Source organism: Nomascus leucogenys, chromosome 12, assembly GCF_006542625.1.
Source record: "Nomascus leucogenys isolate Asia chromosome 12, Asia_NLE_v1, whole genome shotgun sequence".
Taxonomy (NCBI): Eukaryota; Metazoa; Chordata; class Mammalia; order Primates; family Hylobatidae; genus Nomascus; species Nomascus leucogenys.
This window is the reverse complement of record NC_044392.1, coordinates 89,274,450-89,302,153: the sequence shown is the minus strand read 5'-3', so window position 1 is coordinate 89,302,153 and position 27,704 is coordinate 89,274,450. Positions and strand designations below refer to the sequence as shown.

At 40.4% G+C, this 27,704-nt stretch overlaps 1 protein-coding gene across 3 annotated transcripts in view; it reads right to left on the bottom strand.

Moving 5' to 3' along the window:
* The window catches only part of MCOLN2 (mucolipin 2), a 74,692-nt gene extending 47,601 nt beyond the window's left edge, over nucleotides 1-27,091 (bottom strand). For 2 of the 3 annotated variants that reach the window (XM_003260273.3, XM_012500405.2), the window contains exon 1: nucleotides 26,775-27,091. In XM_003260273.3, the coding sequence (XP_003260321.1) occupies nucleotides 26,775-26,851 (77 nt within the window). In that variant the 5' untranslated portion in view covers nucleotides 26,852-27,091. Of the gene's footprint in view, nucleotides 1-3,634; nucleotides 3,734-26,774 lie in introns of all 3 variants that reach the window. The other variant, XM_030823447.1, reaches the window with a different exon arrangement.
* Nucleotides 27,092-27,704: the final 613 nt, after the last annotated feature.

Genomic DNA, 27,704 nt, shown 5'->3' with positions numbered 1-27,704 from the left:
CCCAGACTGGAACTGTTCTTCATATCCCAGGAAACACCCACAGAACTCTGTGTCTTAGGTTCATCCTAAGACTTGGCACTCTAACAAATAACTTATAAAACACAATGACAAGCAGGTAGTTAAATATAACTAAGCACACCAAGTGACATGAAACAGACTAAAAACAGAAACAGGACTAAGTATACTGGAAATTAGACACATTAGAAAATAACCATGTTTACCATCTCTGATATTACGACATATATACATGTTGGTTCTTGTCCGCAGCTCCTAGCTCATAACTCCCATAGCTTTTGTTATAATGCCGAGGCACCTTAAGGCCTCAGGAGCAGGCCTCAGAAAACAGAATCTCTCTGACCTTCTCCTGATCTCCTTTAACCTGCTCCTTCCTGCTCCTTCTTGTCCCAAAGACAGGCATCTTCCCCACCTTGCTGTGTAGGAGCCAGCCATAAAAAAATTCTCTGACCTACCCTGTCTGATTGTAGGTCACAAGACTCCCATTTCAGAAGGGGTCCTACCCCAAACCCTGGAAGAAGGAAGGCTGCACAGAGAGGCCAGAAGGATCTGAACAGACAGGCCTTGCTGGGTTTCCCTCACTCAGTCTATCAGTGTTTGATCATACCCTTTTTGTCAGTCACATTTCTACATGGTTGTCAGTCATACCTATCCAATAAAGTCTCCATAAAAGGCCCAAGAGGACAGGGTTGGGAGAGCTTCCGGAACACATGGCAGTTCCTGGAGGGTGTTGTACCCGGGGAGGGCACAGAAGCTCTACACTCCTTCCCCATAGCTTACCATATGTATTCTTCACTGTATCCCTTGTAACATCCTTTACAATAAACCAGTAAATGTGTTTCCCTGAGTTCTGTGAGCCTCCCTGGCAAATTATTCAAACCCAAAGAGGGAGTCATGGGAACCCTAACTTGAAGTTGGACAGTCAGAAGTTCCAGAGGTGGCTGGGCATGGTAGCTCACGCCTATAATCCCAGCACTTTGGGAGGCAGAGGCGGGTGGATCACCTGAGGTCAGGAGTTTGAGACCAGCCTGACAAACACAGTGAAACCCCATTTCTACTAAAAATACAAAAATTAGCCAGGTGTGGTGGCACACGCCTGTAATCCCAGCTGCTTCAGAGGCTGAGGCAAGAGAATTGTTTGAACCTGGGAGGCAGAGGTTGCAGTAAGCCGATATGGCACCACTGCACTCCAGCCTGGACGACAGAGTAAGACTCTGCCTCAAAAACAACAACAACAAAAACAAAACAAAACAAACAAACAGAAATGAAAAAGCAATCACCACAATGAGTCTCATTTCAAAAGAATGTGAAAGCCTTAAACATGTGTTTGTCCTGAGCCTGACACAGTCACCTCTTGACTCAACTTGACCAACTTAATGAGCACTTAGTCCGCAGAGCAAGCACTGTGCTGGGTACACAAGGCTGAATAACCCTGAACTGCACATGCTTAGCGTCCAGTAGGAGAGACAGACTTGTCAATGCGTAATTATTAAAGAGTTCCGTGAATGCTGTAAAATAAGTAAATATTACAGAAGCAGAGTTCTGACTCTGGAGAGAGGGGTGAGAGAGCTGGTGGGAAAGCCCATAAGAGTCATAATAGACGATGTGGTAAGTGCTACGGGGGCACGTGACTGGGCGCGTTGAGGGAGGCATTTCCAAGAAAAAGGTGCATCTTAACTGTGCCTGAGAGCAACATCCTCAAACATGAACTTTCAGATCTCCTGAGAACATGCCTATAAGAAGCCCCTGTGGGCACTTTTCAGCAATACTGAATTTAGTGTTAACTGCTATCACTGTAGTGGATCAGTGTTGCTAAAGCATCCCTCCTGATGACTCAAAATATGCTTTTTCATTTAATAAAAAGAGTATATGAAATGGTGTACACTGAATTCTTAGGCCCTTGAGAATAAAGCCATAGAATCTACCCCCCCAGTCCCCCCCACCCCCCAACACACACACACACAGCCTCTGGGTGAGAAACGCTGAACTGAAGGACGAAGAAGTTGTTTTCTCGCAACAGTGGTGCAAAACAAGGCATTTAATCAAATACTTAAAGAATACTAGCCAGGCATGGTGGCTCATGCCTGTAATCCCAGTACTTTGGGAGGACGAGGTGGGTGGATCACTTGAGGCCAGGAATTTGAGATCAGCCTGGACAATCTGATGATGTTTTAGTAGAGATGGTGAAACCCCATCTCTACTAAAAATACAAAAAAAAAAAAAATTACAGGCATGTGTGGTGGCACACGCCTGCAATCCCAACTACTCAGGCGGCTGAGACACGAGAATAGCTTGAACTCAGGAGGCAGAGGTTGCAGTGAGCCAAGATTGCACCACTGCACTTCAGCGTGGGCGACAGAGCAAGACTCAGTCTCATAAATAAATAAATATAAATAAAAGAATACCTTATGAGCCATGCTCTGCTGGAGACATTTTCCTGCCTTCCAGGAGCAAATGTGAATAGATAAAAGTATGATACAATGAGTTAAGAGTTATACTGGAAATATTCACTGAGTGCCCTGGGAACAGAGTGCTTGATGCAGCCCAATTGCTTCAAGAGGCTTCAAATAATTCTTCTGACTGCTGGGTTCCTTTGACTGAGCGGCCACTAAGTGTTCAAGAAATGATAACTGATGTTAGCATTGCCCTAAGAAACTTTATTAAGAAGTCTCAGGCAAAAAGAAAAGAAAAAGGTCAAAGTAGCAGATAATGACTGTGAGATCACTCATTGTGTTACACTATTTATACTATCTATCCTTCCATAATTGTTTCATTTGGGTATTTACAGAGCAGTTGTAATACTTTTAGCAATATGAAAGATGAAAAATGAAAAAACTAGCAGGAAAAACATTTCCCTCAAGAGTACATGAGCCAACTAGTGAAATACAGGCTAGTATTAGTCAACTGATGATAAAATGATAGACATGTAGGGGAAAAAAGTTGATAACGAATAATAAAGGTGCATAATGAGATAGCTGTTTTTTAATAAACCTAACTTAAGTTTTAAAATAATATGCACATTTGGGAGGAAAAGATAATGAAATTTAAAAATTTAAAAATTCTGATATTTCAAGGAAAATATAAATGTATAAACTTTCTAAACTTTACTTTTCTGAGGGCTCTTTATTGCCTCCCTCTTCCACATTGGTAGGTTTGTCCTGGTAGATGAAGGTTATTAAACAGACACACATACACACACACACACACACACACACACACACGAACACACGATATTTTATTGCTATAACAAAAATAAAATGGTATAAAAATGGTGCAAAGTGAAGAGAGAAAACAATTTAAAACAGAGAAAGAGAGAGACAACACAATATCATAGGAATAAAACACTCTTTTATTTAACACGTATTTACCCTATATACCTTGCGATGCTGAACAGCTGGCTGGGTGTTTTACAGGAGGCTTAAATTACAACCACAGCTTCAGAACCAAGAATTAGGTCAGCAGAAGCCGGGCGTGGTGGCTCATGCCTGTAATTCCAGCACTTTCGGAGGCCAGGGCAGGCAGATCACTTGAGGACAGGAGTTCAAGACCAGCCTGGCTAACATGGTGAAACCCCGTCTTTACCAAAAACACAAAATTAGCTGGGCATGGTAGCACAAACCTGTAACCCCAGCTACTCTGGAGGCTGAGGCACAAGAATCACTTGGAACCCAGGAGGCAGAGGTTGCAGTGAGCAGAGAATGTGCCACTGGACTCCAACCTGGGGGACAAAAACACAACAACAACAAAAACAAACAAACAAAAAAATTAAGTCAGCAGACGGGAGAAATACTGCAACTTCCATCACAAATGAAAATCACCAACAGTTTAAGAAAAGCATAGAGCTGCTAACTTGTGGTATCAGGAGAATGAAAGTAACTGTACCGTAAAACCACTTAAGGAACAGAAATCAATGAAGATCTAAATTACACAGACCCATCAGCCACAGGGCTGTCATGCAATTGAAATTGCATGAAATAAATAAGAGCAATCACAGCTCTTATGAATTATTTACATTTCATTAAACCATAGGAAATGCATGATCTGGATTTTCATAAGCTTAATAATGGCACCACTAAAGAACAAAATATCAAAGAAAAAAGCATAGTATTTGAAGGCATAAAAATAAGATCTGGAATAGAATAGAAAGCCACCCATACAGTGGGCTAAATAAAAGCCAGAGATGCTGGAATAGAAAATGAAAGAAAAGAAGGCTGAGACTGGTACTGTAGTAAGAAAACAGGAGGAAGGCACAACAAAGCTACTGTCAGGTATTAAGAAAACCTACTGTCTCCACAGATAATCAGGACTACGAGGTTGGCATTAAGAAAACCTACTCTCTCCACAAATAATCAGGACTGTGTGACATTGGCTAAGTTTAAGGCTATCATATGATCAAGGGCAATTTCAGCTTTATCAAAACAAGTACTAAGAGTCTATGGAAGCCTGAAGTTTTGAAGCAAAACAAGATATCAGTGATTCTTAACCTTATTGGGGTTATAAACCCCTATGAGAACAGAAAAAGGCTCTTGACCTTTGCCCCAGGAAAATGCATACACCAGTTTCAGTGATGATATTTTGTCAGCAAATAAGCTAACCAGCCCAGGCTGCTATTGCCTTTGGCTTATGTGATCCTTACCCTACTTGACAAGGGGCCTGAAAGTTGTTTTTATCCCCTGCTGCAGTGGTCTCCAAAGTGGGGTCCCTGCGCACAAGGACGTATGTAAGACCATTCACTGGTATGTGAGAAGAAACTATTAGGGCTTCTAATTGTGTTAATTTAGAAAATAGAGAAGTAAAGAATTCCCAAGAGTTAATATATGAATTGTTACCTATCACACCTAAGGTGCCCTCACTTGGTCAGTAACATCTGATGGGACTGACACAGTGGCTCATGTCTGTAATCGCAACACTTTGGGAGACTGAGGCAGGAGGATCACTTGAGGCCAAGAGTTCAAGACCAGCCTGGACAATATAGTGAGACTCTGTCTCTACAAAAACTTTTTAAAATCAGCCCAGTGTGGTGGTGCATGCCTATAGTCCCAGCTACTCGGGAGGCAGAGGTAGTAGATTTGCTTAAGCGTAGGAGAGGAGAAAGAAGAGTGGGGAGGACTTTGTCTTGCATCTTGGACACCGGCTCAGCCAAGCATGATAGGGTCAGAGTCATAATGCCTCTGTTCCAGGCCCTAGCTCCTGGGCAACACTTCTAGGCACACCCTGGGCCAGAAGGGAACCCACTGCCTTGAAGGGAAGAACCCAGTCCTGGCAGCATTCATCACCTGCTAACTGAAGAGCCCTTGGGCACTGAATAATCAGCAGCGATACCCAGGTACTACATCTAGGGCCTTGGGTGAGGCTCTCAGACTTGCTGGCTTCAGGTTCATCTCAGCTATTGGGGGATGGAGCAACAAGTGGGCTCCTGGAGTCCCCAATTCTAAGAGCTGACTCTTGGATGGCATTTCTGGACCTTCCCTGGGCCAGAAGGGAGCCCACTGCCATGAAGGATGAGTCCCAGGCCAGACAACCTTCATGACAAGCTGACTTAAGAGAACATAGTGGGCCCTAAGAGAACATAGTGGTAGTGTGGCAGTACTGCCCATGGGCCTCTGGTGGTGATGACCATGAAGAAGGGCTCCTCTGCTTTTGGAAGAGGGGAGGGAAGAGTGGGAAGAACTGCATCTTGTAATTTGAGTGCCAGCTCAGGCGCGATACAATAGAACACTAGGTAGACTTCTAAGGTTTTTTATTCTAGTCCCTGACTCCTGGAAAGCACCTCTGGACCCAGCAGGGTCCTGGGGGAACTCACCATCCTGGAGGGATGAACACAGGCCTGGTTGGCTTTGCCACCTGCTATCTATAGAGCCCCAGAGCCATGAGCGGACATAGGAAGTAGCCAGGGAGTAGTTACAGCCGGCCTTGGGCAAGACCCAGTGCTGTGCTGACTTCAGGTCTGACCCAGTGTAGTCACAGAGGTAGTAGCCACAAGGGTGCTTGTGTCACTCCATCCCTAGCTTTAGATGGCTCAGGACTGAGAGAGAGACTCCATTTGTTAGGGAGATAAAAAGGGTACAGAACAAGAGTCTCTGCCTAGTAATCCAGAGAATTCTCCTAGATCTTGTTCAAGGTGGTAACTCCATGAGTCTATAAGAATCACAGCATTACTAGGCTTGGGGTGCCCTCCAAAGCAGATACAACTTAGATCACAATGCCCAAGTCCTTTCAAATACCTGGAAAGCCTTCTGAAGAAGGACAGATAATAAAAGCCCAGACGGTGAAGACTACAATAAATTCCTAACTTTTCAATGCCCAGACACAGATGAACATCTACAAGTATCAAGATAATCCAGGAAAACATGGCCTCACCAAATGAATTAATAAGGCACTAGGAACCCAATCTTGGAGAAACAGAGACAGGTGATCTTTCAGACAGATAATTCAAAATAGCTCTTTTAAGGAAACTCAAAGATATTCAAGATAAGACAGAAAATTCAAAATTCTATCAGATAAATTTAACAAAGAGATTGACATAATTAAAAAGAATCAAAAAGAAATTCTGGAGCTGAAAAATGCAATTGGCATACAGAAAAATGTATCAGAGTCTCTTAATGGCAGAAATGATCAAGCAGAAGAAAGAATTCGTGAGCTCCAAGACAGGCTATTTAAAAATACAGTCAGAGAAGACAAAAGAATAAAGAATAAAAAACAATGAAGCATGCCTACAGGATCCAGGAAATAGCCTCAAAATGGCAAATTTAAGAGTAATTTGCCTTAAGGAGGAGGAAGAAAAAGAAGATAGGAGTAGAAAGTTATTCAAAGGGAAATAACAAAGAACTTCCCAAGCTTAGAGAAAGATATCAATATCCAAATACAAGAAGGTTATAGGACACCAAGCAGATTTAATCCAAAGAAGACTACCTCAAGGCATTTAATAATCAAACTCCTAAAGATCAAGGTTAAAGAATGGATCCTAAAAGCAGCAAGAGAAAAGAAACAAATAACATACAATGAAGCATCAATACATCTGGCAGTAGACTTTTCAGTGGAAACCTTAAAGGCCAGGAGAGAGGGGCATGACATATTGAAAGTGCTGAAGGAGAAAAACTTTTACTCTAGAGTAGTATGTCTGGTGAAAACATTCTTCAAACATGAAAGAGAAATAAAGATTTTCCCAGACAAGGTCGGGTGCAGTGGCTCACATCTGTAATCCCAGCACTTTGGGAGGCCGAGGCGTGCGGATCACGATGTCAGGAGTTCGAGACCAGTCTGACCAACATGATGAAACCCCGTCTCTACTAAAAATATAAAAATTAGCCAGGCATGGTGGCACAGGCCTGTAATCCCAGCTACTGGGGAGGCTGAGGCAGGAGAATTGCTTGAACTCAGGAGGCGGAGGTTGCAGTGAGCAGAGATCGTGCCACTGTACTCCAGCCTGGGTGACAGACCGAGACTCCGTCTCAAAAAAAAAAAAAAAAAAAAAAAAAAAAAAAAAGATTTTCCCAGACAAACAAAAGCTAAGGGATTTCATCAACACCAGACCTGTCCTACAAAAAATGCTAAAGAGAGTACTTCAATCAGAAAGAAAAGGACATTAATGAGCAATAAGTAATAACCTGAAGGTACAAAACTCACTGGTAGTAGAAAGTACACAGAAAAACAAAAAATATTATAACCCTGTAACTGCCTTGTGTAAACTACTCTTATCCTAAGTAGAAAACCTAAATGGCAAACCAATAAAAAATAATAACTACAACAACTTTTCAAGACATAGACAGTACAGTAAGATATAAACAAAAAGTTTAATAGTTGGGGAGACGATGTTAAGGCATAGAGTTTTTGTTAGTTTTTTTTTTTTGCTTGTTTGTTTATGCAAATAGGGTTAGGTTGTTATCAGCTCAAAATAATGGTTTATAAGATAGTATTTGCAAGCCTCATGGTAACCTCAAACCAAAAAACATACACGAGATACACAAAAAGTAGAGCAAGAAACTAAATCATATCACCAGAGAAAATCACCTTCATTAAAGGAAGACAAGAAAGAAGGCAAGAAAGAAGACCACAAAACAATCAGAAAATAAATAACAAAGTGGCAGGAGTAGGTCCTTAATTATCAATAACATTGAATGTAAATGGACTAAACTCTCCAATCAAAAGACATAGACTGGCTAAATGGATGAAAAAAAAAACCCACTGATCTGTTGCCTACAAAAAATACACTTCACTTATAAAGACATACATAGACTGAAAATAAAGGGATGGAGAAAAGAAATTCCATGCCAATGGAAACCAAAAAACAGCAGGAGTAGCTATGCTTTTATCAGACAAAACAGATTTTAAGACAAAAACTAAAAGAAGAGACAAAAAAGTTCACTATATAATGATAAAGGGGTCAATTCAGCAAGAGGATGTAAGAATTTTAAATATATATGCACCCAACATTGGAACACCCAGATATATAAAGCAAATATTATTAGAGCTAATAAGAGAGATAGGCCCCAATAAAATAACAGCTGGAGACTTAAACACCCCACTTTCAGCATTAGATAGATCTTCCAGGCAGAAAATCAACAAGGAAACACTGTACTTAATCTGCACTATAGACCAAATGGATGTAATACATATTTACAGGACATTTCATCCAATGGCTACAGAATACACATTCTTTTCCTCAGCACGTGGATCATTCTCAAGGACAGACCATATATTAAGTCACAAGACAAGTCTTAAAACATTAAAAAATTTGAAATAATATCAAGTGTCTTTTCTGACCACAACAGAATAAAACTAGAAATAACAAAAGGAATTTTGGAAACTATACAAATGTATGGACATTAAATAAAATGCTCCTGAATGACCAGTGAGTCAATAAAGAAATTAAGAAAGAAATTTAAAAATTTCTCGAAACAAATGATAATGGAAACACAACTTACCAAAATCTATGAGATACAGCAAAAACAGTACTAAAAGAGAAATTTATAGCTTTAAGTGCCACATCAAAAAAAAGGAAAAACTTCAAATAAACAATCTAATGATACATCTTATAGAACTAGAAAAGCAAGAGCATACCAAACCCAAAATTAGTAGAAACATAATAAAGATCAGAGCAGAAATAAATGAAACTGAAGTAAAGAAAATAATACAAAAGATCAATGAAAAAGTTGGTTTTTCAAAAAGCTAAAAAAAATTGACAAAACTTTAGCCAGAGAGAAGATCCAATAAATAAAATCAGAAATAAAAAAGGAGACATTACAACTGATACTACAGAAATTCACATCATTATTGGATACTATGAGCAACTATATACCAATAAATTGGAAAATATAAAAGAAATGGACACACACAACCTACCAAGATTGAACCAGGATGAAATCCAAAACCTGAATAGACCAATAACAAGTAATGAGATCGAAGCTGTAATAGGAAGTCTCCCAGCGAAGAAAAGCCCAGGACCTGATGGTTTCTGTATTAGTCAGGTTCTCTAGAGGGACAGAACTAATGGAATGTATATATGTATAAATATATATATACATACACATACATATACATATATACATATATAATATATATATTTATTAAGTATTAACTCACATGATCACAAGGTCCCACAATAAGCCATCTGCAGGTTGAGGAGCAAGGAGAGCCAATCCGAGTTCTAAAACTGAAGAACTTGGAGTCTGATGTTTGAGGGCTGGAAGCATCCAGCACGGGAGAAACACATAGGCTGGGAGACTAGGCCAGTCTCTCTTTTCACATTTTTCTGCCTGCTTATATTCTAGCCGAGCTGGCAGCTGATTAGATTGTGTACACCCAGAATAAGGGTGGGTCTGCCTTTCCCAGCCCACTGACTCAAATGTTAATCTCCTTAATACCCTCACAGACACACCCAGGATCAATACTTTGTATCCTTCAATCCAATCAAGTTGACACTCATATTACCCATCACAGCTTCACTGTTGAATTCTACCAAACATTTAAAGAAGAACTAATACCAATCCTACTCAAACTTTTCTGAAAAATAGAAGAGGAAACAATACTTCCAAACTCATACTATGAGGCCAGTATTACCCTGATATGAAAACCAGACAAAGACACATAAAAAAAATTACAGGCCAATATCTCTAATGAATATTAATGCAAAACTCCTCAACTAAAATACTAGCAAACCAAATTCAACAACACATTAGAAGGATCATTCATCATGACCAAGTGGGATTTATCCCTGGGATGCAAGGATGGTTCAACATATGCAAATCAATCAATATGATGCATCATATTAACAGAATGAAAAATAAAAACAATATGATCATTTCAATTGATGCTGAAAATGCATTTGATAAAATTCAACATTGCTTCATGATAAAAACCCTTAATAAACTGGATATAGAAGGAATATACCTCAACATAATAAGAACCATATACAACATACCCACAGCTAGTATCATACTGAATGGGGAAAAACTGAAAGGCTTTCCTCTCAGATCTGGAACACAACAAAGATGCCCACTTTCACCACTGTTATTCAACATAGTACTGGAAGTTCTAGCTAGAGCAATCAGATAAGAGAAAGATATAAAGGGTATCCAAATTGGAAAGGAAGAAGTCATATTATCCTTGTTTGTAGATGAGATGATCTTATATTTGGAAAAAAACTAAAGGCTCCACTAAAAAACAGTTAGAACTGATAAACAATTTTAGTAAAGTTGCAGGATACAGTATCAACATACAAAAATCAGTAGCATTTCTATGTGCAAGAGTAAACAATCTGAAAAAGAAAATTAAAAAGTAATCCCATTTACAATAGCCACAAATAAAATACCTATAGAAATTAACTCATCCAAAGAAGTGAAAGATCTCTATAATGAAAACTATAAAACATTGATGAAAGAAATTGAAGAGGACACCAAAAATGGAGATATTTCATGTTCATAAATTGAAAGAATCAATATTGTTAAAATGTCCACACTCCAAAGCAATCTACAGACTCAATGCAATCCCTATCAAAATATCCATGACAGTCTTCATAGAAATAGAAAAAAAAATCCTACAATGCATATGGAACCACCAAAAACCCAGAATAGTCAAAGCTATCCTCAGCAAAAAGAACACAACTGGAGGAATCACATTATCTGACTTCAAAATATACCACATAGCTGTACTAACCAAAACAGCATGGTATTACACAGATACAAAACACAAAAACAGATACACAGACCAATGGATTGGAATAGAGAACCCAGAAACAAATCCACACACCTACAGTGAACTCATTTTTGACAAAGGTGACAAGAACATAAACTGGGGAAAAGACAGTCTCTTAAATAAATGGTGTTGGGGAAACTGGATATCCACATGCAAAAGAATGAAACTAAACCCCTGTCTACCACTATATACAAAAATCAAATCAAAATGGATTAAAGACTTTAAGACCTCAAACTGTGAAACTACTACAAGAAAACACTGGGGAAAATCTCCAGGACAAAAATTTATTGAGCACTACCCCAAAAGCACAGGCAACCAAAGCAAACATGAACAAATGGGACCAAATCAAGTTTAAAAGCTTCTGCACAGCAAAGGAAACAATAAACAAAGTGAAAAGACAACCCACAGAAAGGGAGAAAATATTTGCAAACTGGAGATTAACAGCCAGAACATATAAGGAGTTCAAACAATTCTATAAAAAAATAACCTAATAATCTGATCAAAAATGGGCAAAAGACTTGAATAGACTCGTTATGTCTCAAAAGAAGACATACAAATCACAAACAGGGATATGAAAAGCTGCTCAACATCACTGATCATTAGAGAAACGCAAATCAAAACTACAATGAGGTATCATCTCACCCCAGTTAAAATGGCTTTTATCCAAAAGACAGGCAATAACAAATGCTGGTGAGGATGTTGAGAAAAGGGAACCCTCGTACACTGTTGGTGGGACTGTAAATTAGTAAAACCACTACGGAGAACAGTTTGGAGGTTCCTCAAAAAACTAAAAATAGAGCTACCATATGATCTAGCAATCCCACTGCTGGGTATATGCCAAAAATAAAGGAAATCAGTAATACCGAAGAGATATCTGCACTCTCATGTTTGTTGCAGACCAGATCACAATAGCTAAGATTTGGAAGCAATCTATATGTCCATCAGCAGAAGAATGGATAAAGAAAATGTGGTACGTATACACAATGGAGTACTATTCAGCCATAAAAAATGAGATCCTGTCATTTGCAACAACATGGATGGAACTGGCGATCATTATGTTAAGTAAAATAAGCCAGGCACAGAAAGGCAAATACTGTATTTCTCACTTATTTGTGTGATCTAAAAATCAAAACAATTAAATTCATGGACAGAGAGAGTAGAAGGATGGCTACCAGAGGCTGGGAAGAAGTGTGGCAGAGAGGTGGGGGATGAAGGGGCAGTAAGGATGGGTTAATGGGTACAAAGAAAAAGAAAGAATGAATAAGACCTAGTATTTGATAGCACCCCAAGGTGACTATAGTCAATAATAATTGTATATTTAAAAATTAAAGAGCATAATTGGACTGTCTATAACACAAAGGATAAATGCTTGAGGGAATGAATACCCCATTTTCCATGATGTGATTATAATGCATTGCATGCCTGTATCAAAACATCTGATGTATCCCATAAATATTACACCTACAATGTACCCACAAAATTAAAAATAAAAGATAAAAAGTTCTTGCAAAAAATTAGGTTTATTGTAAAACTAATGTAAGCATAAATTAATATCAAAAAATAGGAGAGCTAACACTCTAAATGCTGTTAGCCATGGGTTTTAAAAAAAAAAAAAAAGATGAAAAGCGTACCTGATTTGAAAAGAAGCTGGGGTGGGGGGAAGCAGATTTATCAAGAAAACTATTTAAAATATTGGTTAAATCTACTATATTGCTAAATGAGGTGCATGGCTCTAAATATATAGTACCATAAGATATTTGCTAATGACACTATGAAGTCATAACAAAGTTGCTGCATTTGGCAATTCTTTTTTTTCTATTTTAATTTTTTTAAATAAAAAAATAGAGATGGGGGTCTCACTATGTTGGCCAAGTTGGTCTTGAACTCCTGGCCTCAAGCAAGCCTCCAGCCTTGGCCTCCCAAAGTGCTAGGATTACAGGCAATGAGCCACCGTGTCCAGCCTGGCAATTCATTTTTAATATCCTCAACTATGCCATGCCTTAAAATGTTCATTTTATCTGTTTCATAATATACATATGGTTCGGCATATGATATGTAAATGAATACATATTTAGAGAGGGTAGATGTTCTTTCAACTGTTGGGAGCAAGTTATAAAAAATATTTGGAACTACTTCCTTATTGTTTCAGAGCTCCAACCACACCTTCGCTGTGGTTGTTCTTTGTTGTCCCAGCTGCTATTATAAACTTGTTAGCTTTGAAGAAATTTATATTTGTTCCCCTGGCCCCAACAAACAAACAGAAAATACAGAAAATGGAGTGCAGTGGTGCAATCTTGACTCACTGCAACCTCTACCTTGCAGGTTCAAGCAATTATCCTGCCTCAGCCTCCAGAGTAGCTGGGCCTACAGGCACCTGCTACCACGCCCAGCTAATTTTTTATTATTATTATTTTTTATTTTTAGTAGTGACAGGGTTTCACTACGTTGGCCAGGCTGGTCTCGAACTCCTGACTTCAGGTGATCTACCCACCCTGGCCTCCCAAAGTGTTGGGATTACAGGCGTGAGCCACTGAACCCGGACAGAATTTTTTTTTTTTTAATTCACAAGTATATCTTACCAGTCTCAGGGGATGGGGCAGAGTAGGCAGGGCAAATCACTTCCCAAATCTATCCTTCATTTTTATCCTCATCACAGTGAGTGGTAAAACCAGCCTCCCAGGTCTCCATGCCAGCAACCCAAATCTGTGTGGCTCTGCACGATCTGGTCTCACCTAACTCCCCACCACCTTTATTTCCCCCAAATTTAATAATGTACATAAGTGTATTTTTGTTTTTCTTTTCTTTTTCTTTTTTTGAGATGGGATCTCACTCTGTCACCCAGGCGGGAGTGCAGTGATGCAATCGTGGCTCACCGCAGCCTTAACATCCTGAGCTCAAGCAATCCTTCTGCTTCAGCTTCCAGAGTAGCTGGGACCATAGGTGTATGCTGCCATGCTCAGCTAATTTTTTATTTTTTTGTAGAGATAGGGTCTTGCCACGTTGCCCAGACTGGTCTCAAACTCCTGGACGCAGATGATCCTTCCCCCTGGCCTCCCAAAGTGCTGGGCTTACAGGTGTGAGACACTGCGCCTGGCCTGTACATAATTTTAAATGAATTATTAATAAACCCCACTTCTGATTTCTGTTCCTTAGGTGCAACTACTTTTATTTGTCTTTTTAAAAGTCATTTACTTTAAAATTTCCTTTTTTTTTTTTTTTTTTTGAGACAGAGTCTTGCCCTGTCACCCAGGCTGGAGTGTAGTGGTGCGATCTCGTCTCACTGCAACCTCTGCCTCCCGGGTTCAAGCAATTCTCCTGCCTCAGCCTCCCGAGTAGCTGGGATTACAGGCGCACGCCTCCACGCTCAGCTAATTTTTGTATTTTTAGTAGAGACGGAGTTTCACCATGTTGGCCAAGCTGGTCTCGATCTCCTGACCTTATGTCCACCTGCCTTGGCCTCCCAAAGTGCTGGGATTACAGGCATAAGCCACTGCGCCCAGCCCTACTTTAGAATTTCTAAATAACACTTATGCCACTATTTTTTCATTTTAGATATTATCAACTTGAATCCTCCCTTGGAAAATATGGATTTAGCTTTTATATCTGCTCCCCAACATACATTTCGCCTCCCTACTCATCTTCCCAACCAAGTTTTAATGCAAATTTTGGATAAATTAACATTAGATTTTATGAAGTGAATATGTAAAAACTCTTCGGAGTTGAGCTATTAACATACTGTAATGTTAAATTCTTCCTCATTCGAACTATTTTCCTGGAGTTAACTGCCCTTTTCCCCATTTGTTTAGTTTTCTGCATACCAACTATAACTTTATCACCAAACTCTGGCTGAATCTGACAGCACCCTTAAATACACACAAGCCAGGTACCCTGTCAATTCCTTTCTTCCACAGAGAGACATCAATGCCTATAGCCCTCATCCTTTTGCTCAAATCTACCTGGTTGCTTTCTAATCACTTTTCAAGGCCATAACTTTGGGAACTCCTTCACCGCCTTCCTAAGTTGGAATCCCCATCTCTTGGATCCCATGTCTGCTTCTTTCTTTACTCTCTCATTTTGTGGAGAATATCCTTCAATCCCTTCCTGGGAAAGGAAGCCTGAAAAGCAAATTGTTAGACTTCCTGTGACAGACACTACTAGCTGCCTGCCCAGTATCCATTCCTCTCTTCTTCCTGTTTTGTTGAAAGCAAGCAATATACTAATACCAAAGGATAAAATAACTCAATATGGCCAAGTGTGGTGGTTCATGCCTGTAATCCCAGCACTTTGGGAGGCCAAGGCAGTGGATCACTTGAGCTCAGGAGTTTGAGAACAGCCTGGGCAACAGGGCAAAACCTGTCTGTACTAAACATACAAAAAGTTCACTGCGCATGCTGGCTCGGGCCTGTAGTCCCAACTACTTGGGAGGCTGAGGTGGGAGGATTGCTCGAGCCCAGGGAGGTCGAGTCTGCAGTGAGCCATGATCACACCAGTGTACTCCAGTCTGCAACAGAGCAAGACCCTGTCTCAAAAAGAAAAATTGAAATAAAATTAAAAAATGTGTGACATTTTGGCAAACAGCCATCCTAGTCCATACATTCAAGAAACTTCTACATGGTCATATCAAAATGAGGAAAAAAAAAAAAAGTAAAGCCATCTGATGGAATGAACCCAGCATTTACCTCCTCAAGCTGACTTTGTGGTACAGATTCTCTAGAACAAACACTGGGTTCCCATTTCTATTACTCCATTAAAATGCTCAGGGTAAACCATCTCTTGCTATAGATTCTGACAAACACTTTTCAGGCTTATTGGCTCAGCAGCATTTGAAACAGCTGACCACTACCTCCTTGGGACAACCTCTTCTGTCAGTTTCCAGGACACCTCCCTCCTCTTGATGTCAGAGTGCCTTGGGGCACAGTATGGGTTCTTCTAGTCTCTATCCTCTGTTCTAAAACAGCTTGTCCAATCCTATGACTTTAAATACTCTCTACATGATGTGGGTTTCCATATCTGCATCTCCAGCAAATCTCTCTCTTGAGCAGACTTCCTTATCCAAACCTTTTTATGAAACTCCACCCACAGGTCTAATTGGTCTGTCAAACCTGCCCTCCACCTGCTCCTCCACCCACCTGCTCAAAGCAACTATCTGTACACACCCATTCAAATGCTTCAGCTGCTGACCAAGCTGAAAATCAAATAAAGAACTCAACCCCTTTCACAATAGCTGCAAAAAACCCCAAAATTTAAAATTAGGAATATACTTAACCAAGGAGGTGAAAGACCTCTACAAGGAAAACTAAAAAACACTGCTAAAAGAAATAATAGATGAGACAAACAAATGGAAACACATCCCATGCTCATGGATGGGTAGAATCAATATTGTGAAAATGACCATACTGCCAAAAGCAATCTACAAGTCCAACGCAATTCCCATCAAAATACCACCATCATTCTTCACAGAACTAGGAAGAAAAATCCTAAAATTCATATGGAACCAAAAAAGAGCCTGCATAGCCAAAGCAAGACTAAGCAAAAAGAACAAATCTGGAGGCATCACATTACCTGACTTGAAACTATACTCTAAGGCCACAGTCACCAAAACAGCATGGTACTGATATAAAAATAGGCATACAAACCAATGGAACAGAATAGAGAACCCAGAAATAAAGCCAAATACTTATGGCCAACTAATCTTCAACAAAGCAAACAAAACCATAAAGTGGGGAAAGGATACCCTATTCAACAAATGGTGCTGGAATAATTGGCAGGCCACATGTAGAAGAATAAAACTGGGCTGGGTGTGGTAGTTCACGCCTATAATCCCATCACTTTGGGAGACCGAGGTGGGCAGATCACCTGAGGTTGGGAGTTCGAGTCCCGCCTGACCAACATGGAGAAACCCTGTCTCTACCAAAAATACAAAATTAGCCAGGCATGGTGGTGGCGCATGCCTATAATCCCAGCTACTAGGGAGGCTGAGGCAGGAGAATCACTTGAACCCAGGAGGCGGAGGTTGCAGAGAGCCAAGATAGTGCCATTGCACTCCAGCCTGGGTAACAAGATCAAAACTCCATCTCAAAAAAAAAAAAAAAAAAAGAGCTTCGGCACAGCAAATGAAACAATCAGCAGAATAAATAGACAACGCGATGAGTGAGAGAAAATCTCACAATCTATACATCTGACAAAGGACTAATATCCATAATCTACAAGGAACTCAAATCAGCAAGAAAAAAAAATAATCCCATTAAAACGTGGGCTAAAGACATAAATAGACAATTCTCAAAAGAAGATATACAAATGGCCAACAGACATACGAAAAAATGCTCAACATCACTAATGATGAGAGAAATGCAAATCAAAACCACAATGTGATACCACCTCACTCCTGCAAGAATAGCCATAATCAAAAAATCAAAAAATAGATTTTGGCGGGGATAGGGTGAAAAGGCAACACTTTTAAACTGCTGATGGGAATGTAAACTCATACAACCACTGAAAACAATGTGGAGATTCCTTAAAGGACTAAAAGTAGAACTACTATTTGATCCAGCAAGCCCACTACTGGGTATCTACCCAGAAGAAAAGAAGTCGTTATATGAAAAAGATACTTGTACACGCATGTTTATAGCAGCACGATTTGTAACTGCAAAAATATAAAACCAGCCCAGATGCCCATCAATCAATGAGTGGATAAAGAAAAGGTGATATATATAGGTATATGTATCTATATATATATATGGCATACATATGTATCTATATAGATACATATCTAGATGTTATCTATATATCTATATACATACAGATACAGATATATCTATATACATACAGATACAGATATATCTATATACATATGGATACAGATATATCTATATACATACGGATATAGATATAGATACATATATATGCCATATATAGATATATCTATATACATATAGATACATATATATGCCATAGATATAGATACATATATATGCCATAGATATAGATAGATGTATATATATACCATTGAATGCTACTCAGCTATAAAAAGGAACAAAATAATGGCATTCGCAGCAACCTGGATGGATCTGGAGACCATTATTCTAAGTGAAGTAACTCAGGAATGGAAAACCAAACATCATATATTCTCACTTATAGGTGTGAGCTAAGCTGTGAGGATGCAAAGGCATAAGAATGATACAATGGACTTTGGCGACTCAGGGGAAAGGGTTGGAATGGGGTAAAAGATAAAAGAATACAGATTGGGTACAGTGTACACTGCTTGGGTGATGGGTGCACAAAAATCTCAGAAATCACCACTAAAGAAATTATTCATGTAACCAAATGCCACCTGTTCCCTAAAAACTACTGAAATAATTTTTTTAAAAGAAATGCATTGCTATTAGTATTTTTAAAAAATGCTTCAGTTGGAATCCTTATTGCATTCAGTGGCCCAGCTGCAATCCTTAGTCCATTCTCCATCTTGGGTGCAGAGCAGAATCATCTGAGGATTTTTTTTTTATTTTAATGTTTGCTTTTTTAAATGGAGACAGGTTTTGCTATGTTGCCCAGGCTGGTCTTGAACTCTTGGACTCAAGTGATCCTACCACCTCAGCCTCCCAAAGTGCTGGGATTACAGGTGTGAGCCACTGTGTCCAGCCCACCTGAGGATTTTTAAAATATTTCAGCGCTTGCCTCTCAGCCCCAAGACATTCTGATTTAATTAGTAGGATGAGTGAACTGGGCATCAGGATTTTTATAAGTTACTCAGGTGATTCTAATGTGTAGCAAAGAATGGGAACCACTGCTCTAAAGTATACTTTGAGTTCCCTTTGTATTCAATTCTCACATTCAATTTATCAAGTTTTCCTTCAAAACCACAAGGAGTGGTCCCCATCTCTGTCTATGCACTGCAGCCTCCCTGGTCCAAGCACTGTCATCTCTTACCCAACTGCAATGGCCTCCCAATTCTTCACATAGTAGCCAGAGGGGTAATTTTAAAAGCGTAAGTCAGACATCACTTCTTTGTTTAAAACCCTTTAGGGGCTTTCCCCTTCTCTCAGAGTAAAATCCAAACCTCCTACCACTGCTAAAAGACTCCTGCCCACTCCTCCCATACCCTCTTCCCCTTCCTCACTACACAGTGGCTTCCTTCCTGGGTGTGGACAGTCCCCGCTCTGCACATTTCACTCACCATTTCATCCACCCTACTGCTGTTCCCCCAGCTCTTTGTGTGTCTGGTTTCTTCCTGTCACCCTTCATCTCTCAGCACAAATGACACCTCAGTAGCGAAGGCTCTCTGGCCACTCTATTAATGTGGCCTTCCCCACTGCCTCTATCATCACTTTATTTCCTTCATAATTGCAATCACAATCTTTATTGGTCTCCCCTACAACGGACTATAAACAAGGGTGGGTCTTGTTTATAACCATATAGCCCAGCATACAGCATAGTATCTAACACATAATAGGTGTTCAATGAAAATTCGTTGGAAAAAAGAAATGAATCAATAATGAGACATCAACCTTGACTACACGAACTTTTCCTTGGTTAATATCTTTTGTGATCAAATAATAATAACAATATTAATAACATGATAAAAATAATAAAGTCTAAAATATTAGTATTAAAAAGTGAATTAAAAATATATTTAAAAGTAAGTCTTACTTAGGCAAGATACATTAGCAAGTTGTAGGTAATTTAGTTGCCTGGTTTGCTGATGATAGAAACCCTACTTTGTTTTACTCATTATTCCTAGTCTTTCCAAAGAATAAATTATTCAATGAGTTGTTATTATAATAATTTGCTATCCATTTGGGAAAGAGAAAGAGTATTCTCTCAAACTGAATGCAAAAATAAAATTTAGACATATTTTTAAAACAAAATTGATAGTAGTATAAGATATAGGATTTTTAAAATAATTTAACATGCCTTTTTAAGCACAAAAAAATTTAGAAGAAGTAAAAATGACTGACAGATCTTAACATAAAAATTTAAGACTTCAAAAAGTTAAAAGACAGAGATTTGGAGAAAAATGTGCAATATATTTACACAGGCAAAAGTTAATTATCTATTATGATCTGTAAAGAGCTCTAGACTATTAAGAAAAAGACAATCCAATATAATAGGCAATGAATCTGAACAAGCCAGTGAACATTGAACAATAAAACTTTACTAACAATCAGGTTGGTAAAAACCTATCTTAATTTTTATTTATGAGGAATGATTTTAAAACTATTAAAAGGAGTGTAAATTTGGATTGGCACTTGGGCAGTATCTATAAAAGTGACTTAAGAATCAAACTTCTGGGCTGGGCGCGGTGGCTCACACCTGTAATCCCAGCACTTTGGGAGGCCGAGGCAGGTGGATCACGAGGTCAGGAGTTTGAGACAAGTCTGGCCAACATAGTGAAACCCCATCCCTACTAAAAATACAAAAAAAATTAGCCAGGCATGGCAGTGTGTGCCTGTAATCCCAGCTACTTGGGAGGCTGAGGCAGGAGAATCGCATGAACCTGGGAGGCAGAGGTTGCAGTGAGCTGAGATCACACCACTGCACTCCAGCCTGGGCAACAGAACGAGACTCCATCTCAAAAAAAAAAAAAAAAAAATCAAACTTCTATGGATTTATAATACATATTTTAAAATAAATAGTTACAGAAATGTTAATTGCAGCCCTATTTTGTACCTTTGCACTGACTTGAAGATGTCTATAATATATTGTAATTTTTTTAAAGTTACAGAATAGATATAGTGAGATCTCATTTTTCAAAAAATGTCAGCATAAGCTGGGCATGGTGGCTTAGGCCTGTAATCCCAGAGCTTTGGGAAGCCGAGGCAGGAGGATCCCTTGGGCCCAGGAGTTTGAGACCAGTCTGGGCAACATAGGGAGACCCCCGCCTCTAGAAATAATAATTAATAATAATAAGCTAGCTAGGAGTGGTGGCAGGCACCTGTAGTCCCAGCTACTTGGGGGGCTGAGGCAGGAGGATCGCTTGAGCCCTGAAGTTTGAGGCTGCAGTAAGCTGTCATTGTGCCACTGCACTCCAGCCTGGGTGACAGAACACGACCCAGGCTGGAAAAAAAAAAGCTAGCATTTATATGTGTACATAGACATTTTAAAGTCTAGAAGCATGTGAACCAGCCAAAAAAGCCTCCATATTTTTATAATCTCTGTGAAGTAGTATTATAGGTAATCTTAATTTTCTTCATTAAGTTTTCCATATTTTTTTCATTTTTGGTGGTTAACATGTGAATTCTTGAGTTATTATTATGAGTTAAAATAGGCTATTTCAAAAAGAAAGAGTCTGATATGTATCAGGTAGTCAGGTATTTCCCTGCCTTGGTTTGTGCGTGATTGGTTTGGGGCAGAGGGTGGAAGGAGTGATAGATACGGAGACTAAAATTCAATGTTTCTACAGTAATGACTGTGTTGGCCCCAGAATGATATCGGGGCAGTCCAACAGATGAAATACTTTAGACCATTCCTAACAACTCGCACGTCATTTTTTCACTCCAATTCCTATGATGAACAAATTTTCTCGTGATCTGCTGTCTCACAAGAGAGGAAGAAAGAAAAATATCTAGCCAACTGAGGTTTTGAGGTAGCTGAGTAGGGCAGGCAGATGTCAGTTAAGTAAAGTTGAGGGGAAAAAAGGCAAAGAAGAAAACTTTGGTTCCCTTCTCAGCACAGCTCTCGGAACATAAATGACATGGTGATTCTGACCCTAAGAAGCCCCCTGAAGAAAGGCCATAGGGGCTTTTCATTTTCCATTAGAGCCACTCGTGAAAGATGAACATGCTAACCTTTCAGGAGTTTCCCTACAGACAACGGTGCCACCAAGTTCCTAAAAATCACCTCTGATCACCACTTTGCTGCCTCTGAACACCACGAAAGCAGAACTAGGGCTGCATATTTTTAAAGTGCTTCTTCTAAACAAGCCACACTCCTTTGGAAACTAGAAGAAACAGTTCTCTGAGGAAGAGATAAAGAAAGGGAAACTCCATTTCTCAGCAATAAAGGATTCCACATGCAGTTAAAACTGAGGAAGATGACTGGAATTATGACATTTCCTAACATTTTTCTTTCTCCAATATTTTCAGTAAGAGCCCAACTTAATAGAGTCATGTTGATGACTCTCCCTAAGGAAAAGAAGTTATAAAGAAATAATCAGTTTTTCCTCAAAGCATTGAGGTTACCTTAATTTTGGACAAGCCCAACTCAGTGTCATGTTGGTGAATCCCTACATTCTCTCTCTAGCAAATCCCTGTAGTTGGCATAAGTAGTATGATTTTTTAAGGCCACCATTTAAATTGTGGGTCTTCTAGAATTACACCAAAGACTATTTTCAAGAATCTTCTGCCTCATGAGTTATCAATGATTGCCTGGCAGATGTTTTAGGCTGAAATTACAGAGATGTATTCAAGGGGAGAAAACAAAACACAACCTTCAAAAGAGAGGAAAGGAAACAGCCCACCCAGCTGAGGGAAAAGGAATATGGACAACATTCGCTGGACACAGTCTCTCATACCAGGGAAAAAGGGGCTGAGGCCCAAGCTCAAAACAGAGTAGAAAGCTCAGCTATAGGCAGACTGAGAAGAGTGGGAAGAAAACAAAATTCAGATGATTGCCAGAGCAAACAAATAAACAAACCAAAAACATGGCTTTAAACATTTAATACTGAACGGAACATTGCAGTTTGATAAAATGAAGTCTGGAAATAAAATTACAGGCATACCTCAGAGATACTGCAAGTTTGGTTCCAGATCACCACAATAAAGCAAATACTGCAGTAAAGCAAGTCACATAAATTTTTTGGTTTTCCAGTGCATATAAAAGTTATGTTTACACTATACCATAGTCTATTAAGTCTGCAATAGCATTATGTCTAAAAAAACCCACCTTAATTTAAAAGTACTTCATTACTAACAAATGCTAACAATCATCTGAACCTTCAGCAAGCTGTAATCTTTTTGCCGGTGGAGGGTCCTGCCTCCTTGTTGACGGCTGCTGACTGATCAGGGTGGTGGTTGCTGAAGGCTGGGGTGGTTAGGGCAATTTCTTAAAGGAAGACAACAATGAAGTCTGATATATCAATTAACTCTTCCTGTCACAAAATATTTCTCTGTTGCACGCAATGCTGTTTGATTGCATTTTACCCACAGTAGAACTTCTTTCAAAATTGGAGTTAGTCCTCTCAAACCTTGCTGCTGTTTTATCAACTACGTTTATGGAATATGCTAAATTATGTGTTGTCATTTGAACAATGTTCATAGCATCTTCACTAAGAGTAGATTCCATCTCAACAAACCACTTTCTTTGCTCATCCATAACAAACAACTCCTCATCCATTCTAGTTTGATCATGAGATTGCAGCAATTCAGTCACATCTTCAGGCTTCTCTTCTAGTTCTCTGGGTATTTCCACCACATCTGTGGTTAGCAGATCGGTGCAAAAGTAATTGTGTTTTTTTTTTTTGCCATTAAAAGTAAGGGCAAAACCCACAATTATTTTTTCACTGACCTAATACTTCCTCTACTGAAATCTGGACCCCTTCAAAGTCATCCATGAGGGATAAAATCAACTTCTTCCAAACTCCTGTTAATGTTAATATTTTGACCTCTTCCCATGAATCATGAATGTTCTTAATGGCATCCAGAATGATGAATCCTTTCCAGAAGGGTTTACTTTGTCCAGATTCATCAGAGGAATAATTTTCTATGGCAACCTATAACCTTACAAAATGTAGTTCTTAAATAATAAGTCTTCAAAGTTGAAATTACTCCTTGATCCATGGGCTGCAGAATGGATGTTGTGTTAACATATATGAAAACAACACTCATCTCCTTGTACATCTCCATCAGAACTTTTCAATGATCAGAGGTATTATCAATGAGCAGTAATATTTTGAAAGAAATCTTTTTTTCTGAGCAGTAGGTCTCAACCATGAGCTTAAAATATTCAGTAAATCATGCTGTAAACAAATGTACTGTCATCTGGGCTTTGTTGTTCCATTTACAAAGCAGAGGCAGAGTAAATTAACATAATTCTTAAGTGCCCTAGGATTTTTGGAACAGTAAATGAGCACTGGCTTCAACTTAAAAGTCACCAGCCGTACTAGTTCCTAACTAGAGAGTCATCCTGTCCTTTGCACCTTTGAAATCAGATGCTGGCTTGTCCTCTCTACCTAGGAAAGTCGTAGATGGCATCTCCTGCCAATAGAAGGCTGTTTTGTCTCCACTGAAAATCTGTTGTTTAGAGTAGCCTCCTTCATCAATGATCTTAGCTAGATCTTCCAACTAACTTGCTGCAGCTTTCTATATCAGCACTTTCTGCTTCACCTTGCACTTATATGTTACAGAGATGCCTTCCTTTCTTAAAGCTCATGAACCAACCTCTGCTAGCTTGAAACTTTTCTTCTGCAGCTTCATCACCTCTCCCAGCCTTCACAGAATTGAAGAGAGTTTGGGCCTTGCTCTAGATTATGCTTTAGCTTTAGCGAATGTTGGCGCTGGTTTGATCTTCTATCCAGACCACAGAAACTTTCTCCATAACAGCAATAAGGCTGTTTTGCTTCCTTATCATTTGTATTTTCACTAGAGTAGCACTTATAATTTCCTTCAAGAACATCTCATATGCATTCAAAACTTGGCTAAATGGCACAAAATGCCAAACTTTTGGTCTGTCTCAGCTTTCAACATACCTTCCTCACTAAGCTTAATCATTTCTACCTTTAAAGTAAGAGACCTGTGATTGCCCCTTGCAAACACTTAGAGACTACTGTAGGGTTATTAATTGGGCTAATTTCAATATCGTGGTGTCTCAGGGAATAGAGAGGGTTGGGGAGAGGAAAAGAGATAGAAGAATGGCTGGTCGGTGGAGTAGTCAGAACACATACAACATTTATTAATTGAGTTCCCTGTCTTATATGGGCACAATTCATGGCACCCCAAAACAATTACAGTAGTAACATCAAAGATCAGTGGTCACAGATCACCGTAACAGATATAATAATAATGATGAAAAAGTCTGACATATTGAGAGAATTGCCAAAATGTGACACAGAGACACAAAGTGAGCACATGCTGTTGGAAAAATGGCACCAATAGACTTGCTGGACACAGGGTTGCCACAAACCTCCAATTTGTAGAAAATAAATAAATAAATAAAATACAGTATCTGCAAAGTGCAATAAAGCAAAGAACAATAAAACAAGGTATGCCTGCACTTTTTCTATGAACTCCTTAACATGTGACACAAGAGCTCACTAAAGAGTGACTTAATTCTTCAGAACTGACACATGGAACTTAGACTCTGGCCTTAAAGAAAACAGCCCAGCTTCAGGAAAGTCCACTTTTAATTTTACGGCCAGAAGAGTTTTTTTTGGCCACTATTTTTACTTTGAAAGCTATAGTCACAAGAAGCCATCTCTTTTTCCGCTGGTTTTAAAATTGTCTTGTTCTAGGTTTCACTTCACTGACAGAGATCTAGCCAAAGAGATCAGCTTGTGAATATGATCATTCTTGACTTTCAGTTCTGTATTTTGTTCCCCTCTGCTCAAACTATGTCTCTCAGTTCTTCTCACTTGCTTCATTAAAATATTTTATATCTATTACTCTATTTAAAAAAAAACACTTTTGATATGTTCCTCCTTCACAGAAAAGAATGTGGCTACCTCGAGCACTTTATTAGGGTTCACTCATTTTTTATTACAGGAGGTTAAATAAAATTGGTATTATGATGGCCTCTGTGTGGAAAATGTGTCGTTTTTTGAGTTCTGGCCACAGAAACTGACCTATGAAGGGCTTTCTAAAGGAGAAGGGTGTGCCTGTGGAAAGTTCACGGCAAAGGGAGTTTGACTCCTCTTAAGGTATGAAGAGGAAGACAGGCTGAAGTCTCAAGAAACTTCTGACTCAATAGGGGAAAGCTATCAAATTTCCCAAAACTTGTGCGATTTTGGTTAGCACATCACAAAGGTGATGAGCAGCTCCTGAGTGTGAAACCCACATCCCATTTCTGGGGAGAACTACGTAGTTGGTTCCTTCTACATAAAATATCAGAGTCCACATCCTGACACCCATAAGAAACCTCTCCCACCTCTCTCTCACTAACCTTTTTTTCCATTCTCAGTTTACAATGACACACAATTTTGTTTCCCACAAGTACCGTACAACCAGAGACACACACACTCACACATACGTATATATTTCATATATATATATATGTTTGGAGAGCAGGAAACGGGGGAGCCAAGGCCTGTGTGTACTCACAACTTCGGCTCAACTGTGCTGGGGTGGCTGGAGCTTTGACCACGGAGGAGGGGCCCGCTGGCAGTGCCAACCGGCTGAACTGTGCGCCTTTTCATAAAGGCCGAGGAACTGGGGTTAGCCACACTACAACCCTCCCACCTGAGGGAAAGTCCTGTTTGTTCTGGAAGGCACAGCCTAGCCTTATTTAACTAACTGCAAGCAGTTAATATAAGCATTCCCAAGGCAGCAAGCAAGCTCTAGTCTACGAAAGTAAAGCCATCGACTTTAGGAAGATTTCTCCAGTCCAGCATCCTGAAAGATGAAGCCCAGACTCCTCACCTGACGGTTAACCTGAAAACAGCTGATCCTCTCTCCGGAATCCTTGCCTGGGGAAAACGATAAGGCTGCCCGGCCATGCCTCCTCCTTCAAAACTTTCCAGGGCTCTCGGGATTCGGAACAGGAAAAACCTTCACGGTCGACTCATTTCGCCCTCGCCGGAACGCGTCCGCTGAAGTTGGAGCCCTGCTAAGCGGGGTTCCCTTCTCTTATCCTTCCCGCCGGCCGCGTGGTGCGCGCAGACCCCGGCCCGAGGGCAGGCGCGGCAGCCGCGGAGTGCGGCGGGCCCTCCTCTGGCGGCTGAAAGGCGGCTCTGTGTGCTCCCTGCAGGATGCGGCGCGTGGCCAGGCGCTCCCGCCCCGCCCCCAAGAAGCTGCCCCGCCCCGCCCCGCCCCGCCGCCTCCCACCCGGGACCGGAGCTTCCCCACTTGGGGTCCTAGGGGACTTATTCTACGCTTCAGCGGACCAGCCTCCCCGCGCTCCCGGAGAAGGGGGTCGGCGACGCGGAGGCGGGGTGGGGGCCGTAGGGGATGGAACCGAGGCGCGCGCGAGAAGAGCCGAGGAAGTAAGCAGTCCCAAAAGGGGGCGGCGGTGGGGCCCCCAGGGAGGCGTGGGGCGCGCCAAGGGCGCCCTGGGGCACTGACCTGTGGTGCGGCCCCCAGGACAGGCCCGAGGCGCGGTTCCACACCGGCAGGTCCAGCACCTCCATGCCTCGAGGCATGGCGCGGCCCGGGAGCGGCAGGAGGACACCTAGGGTGGGACGGCTACACCTGTCTGGGCGCAGGCCCACGGCCCTCGCGCTCTCCACCCAAGTGCCCAGCGCTGCGGTGCGGCCCGCTTTGGCTCGGGGTGTCTGCCGGAGAAGCGCCTTACAGAGGGACCCGGGCGGTGGGCCCTGCGGCAAAGTGGCCCACGCACCCTCCACACCGCCC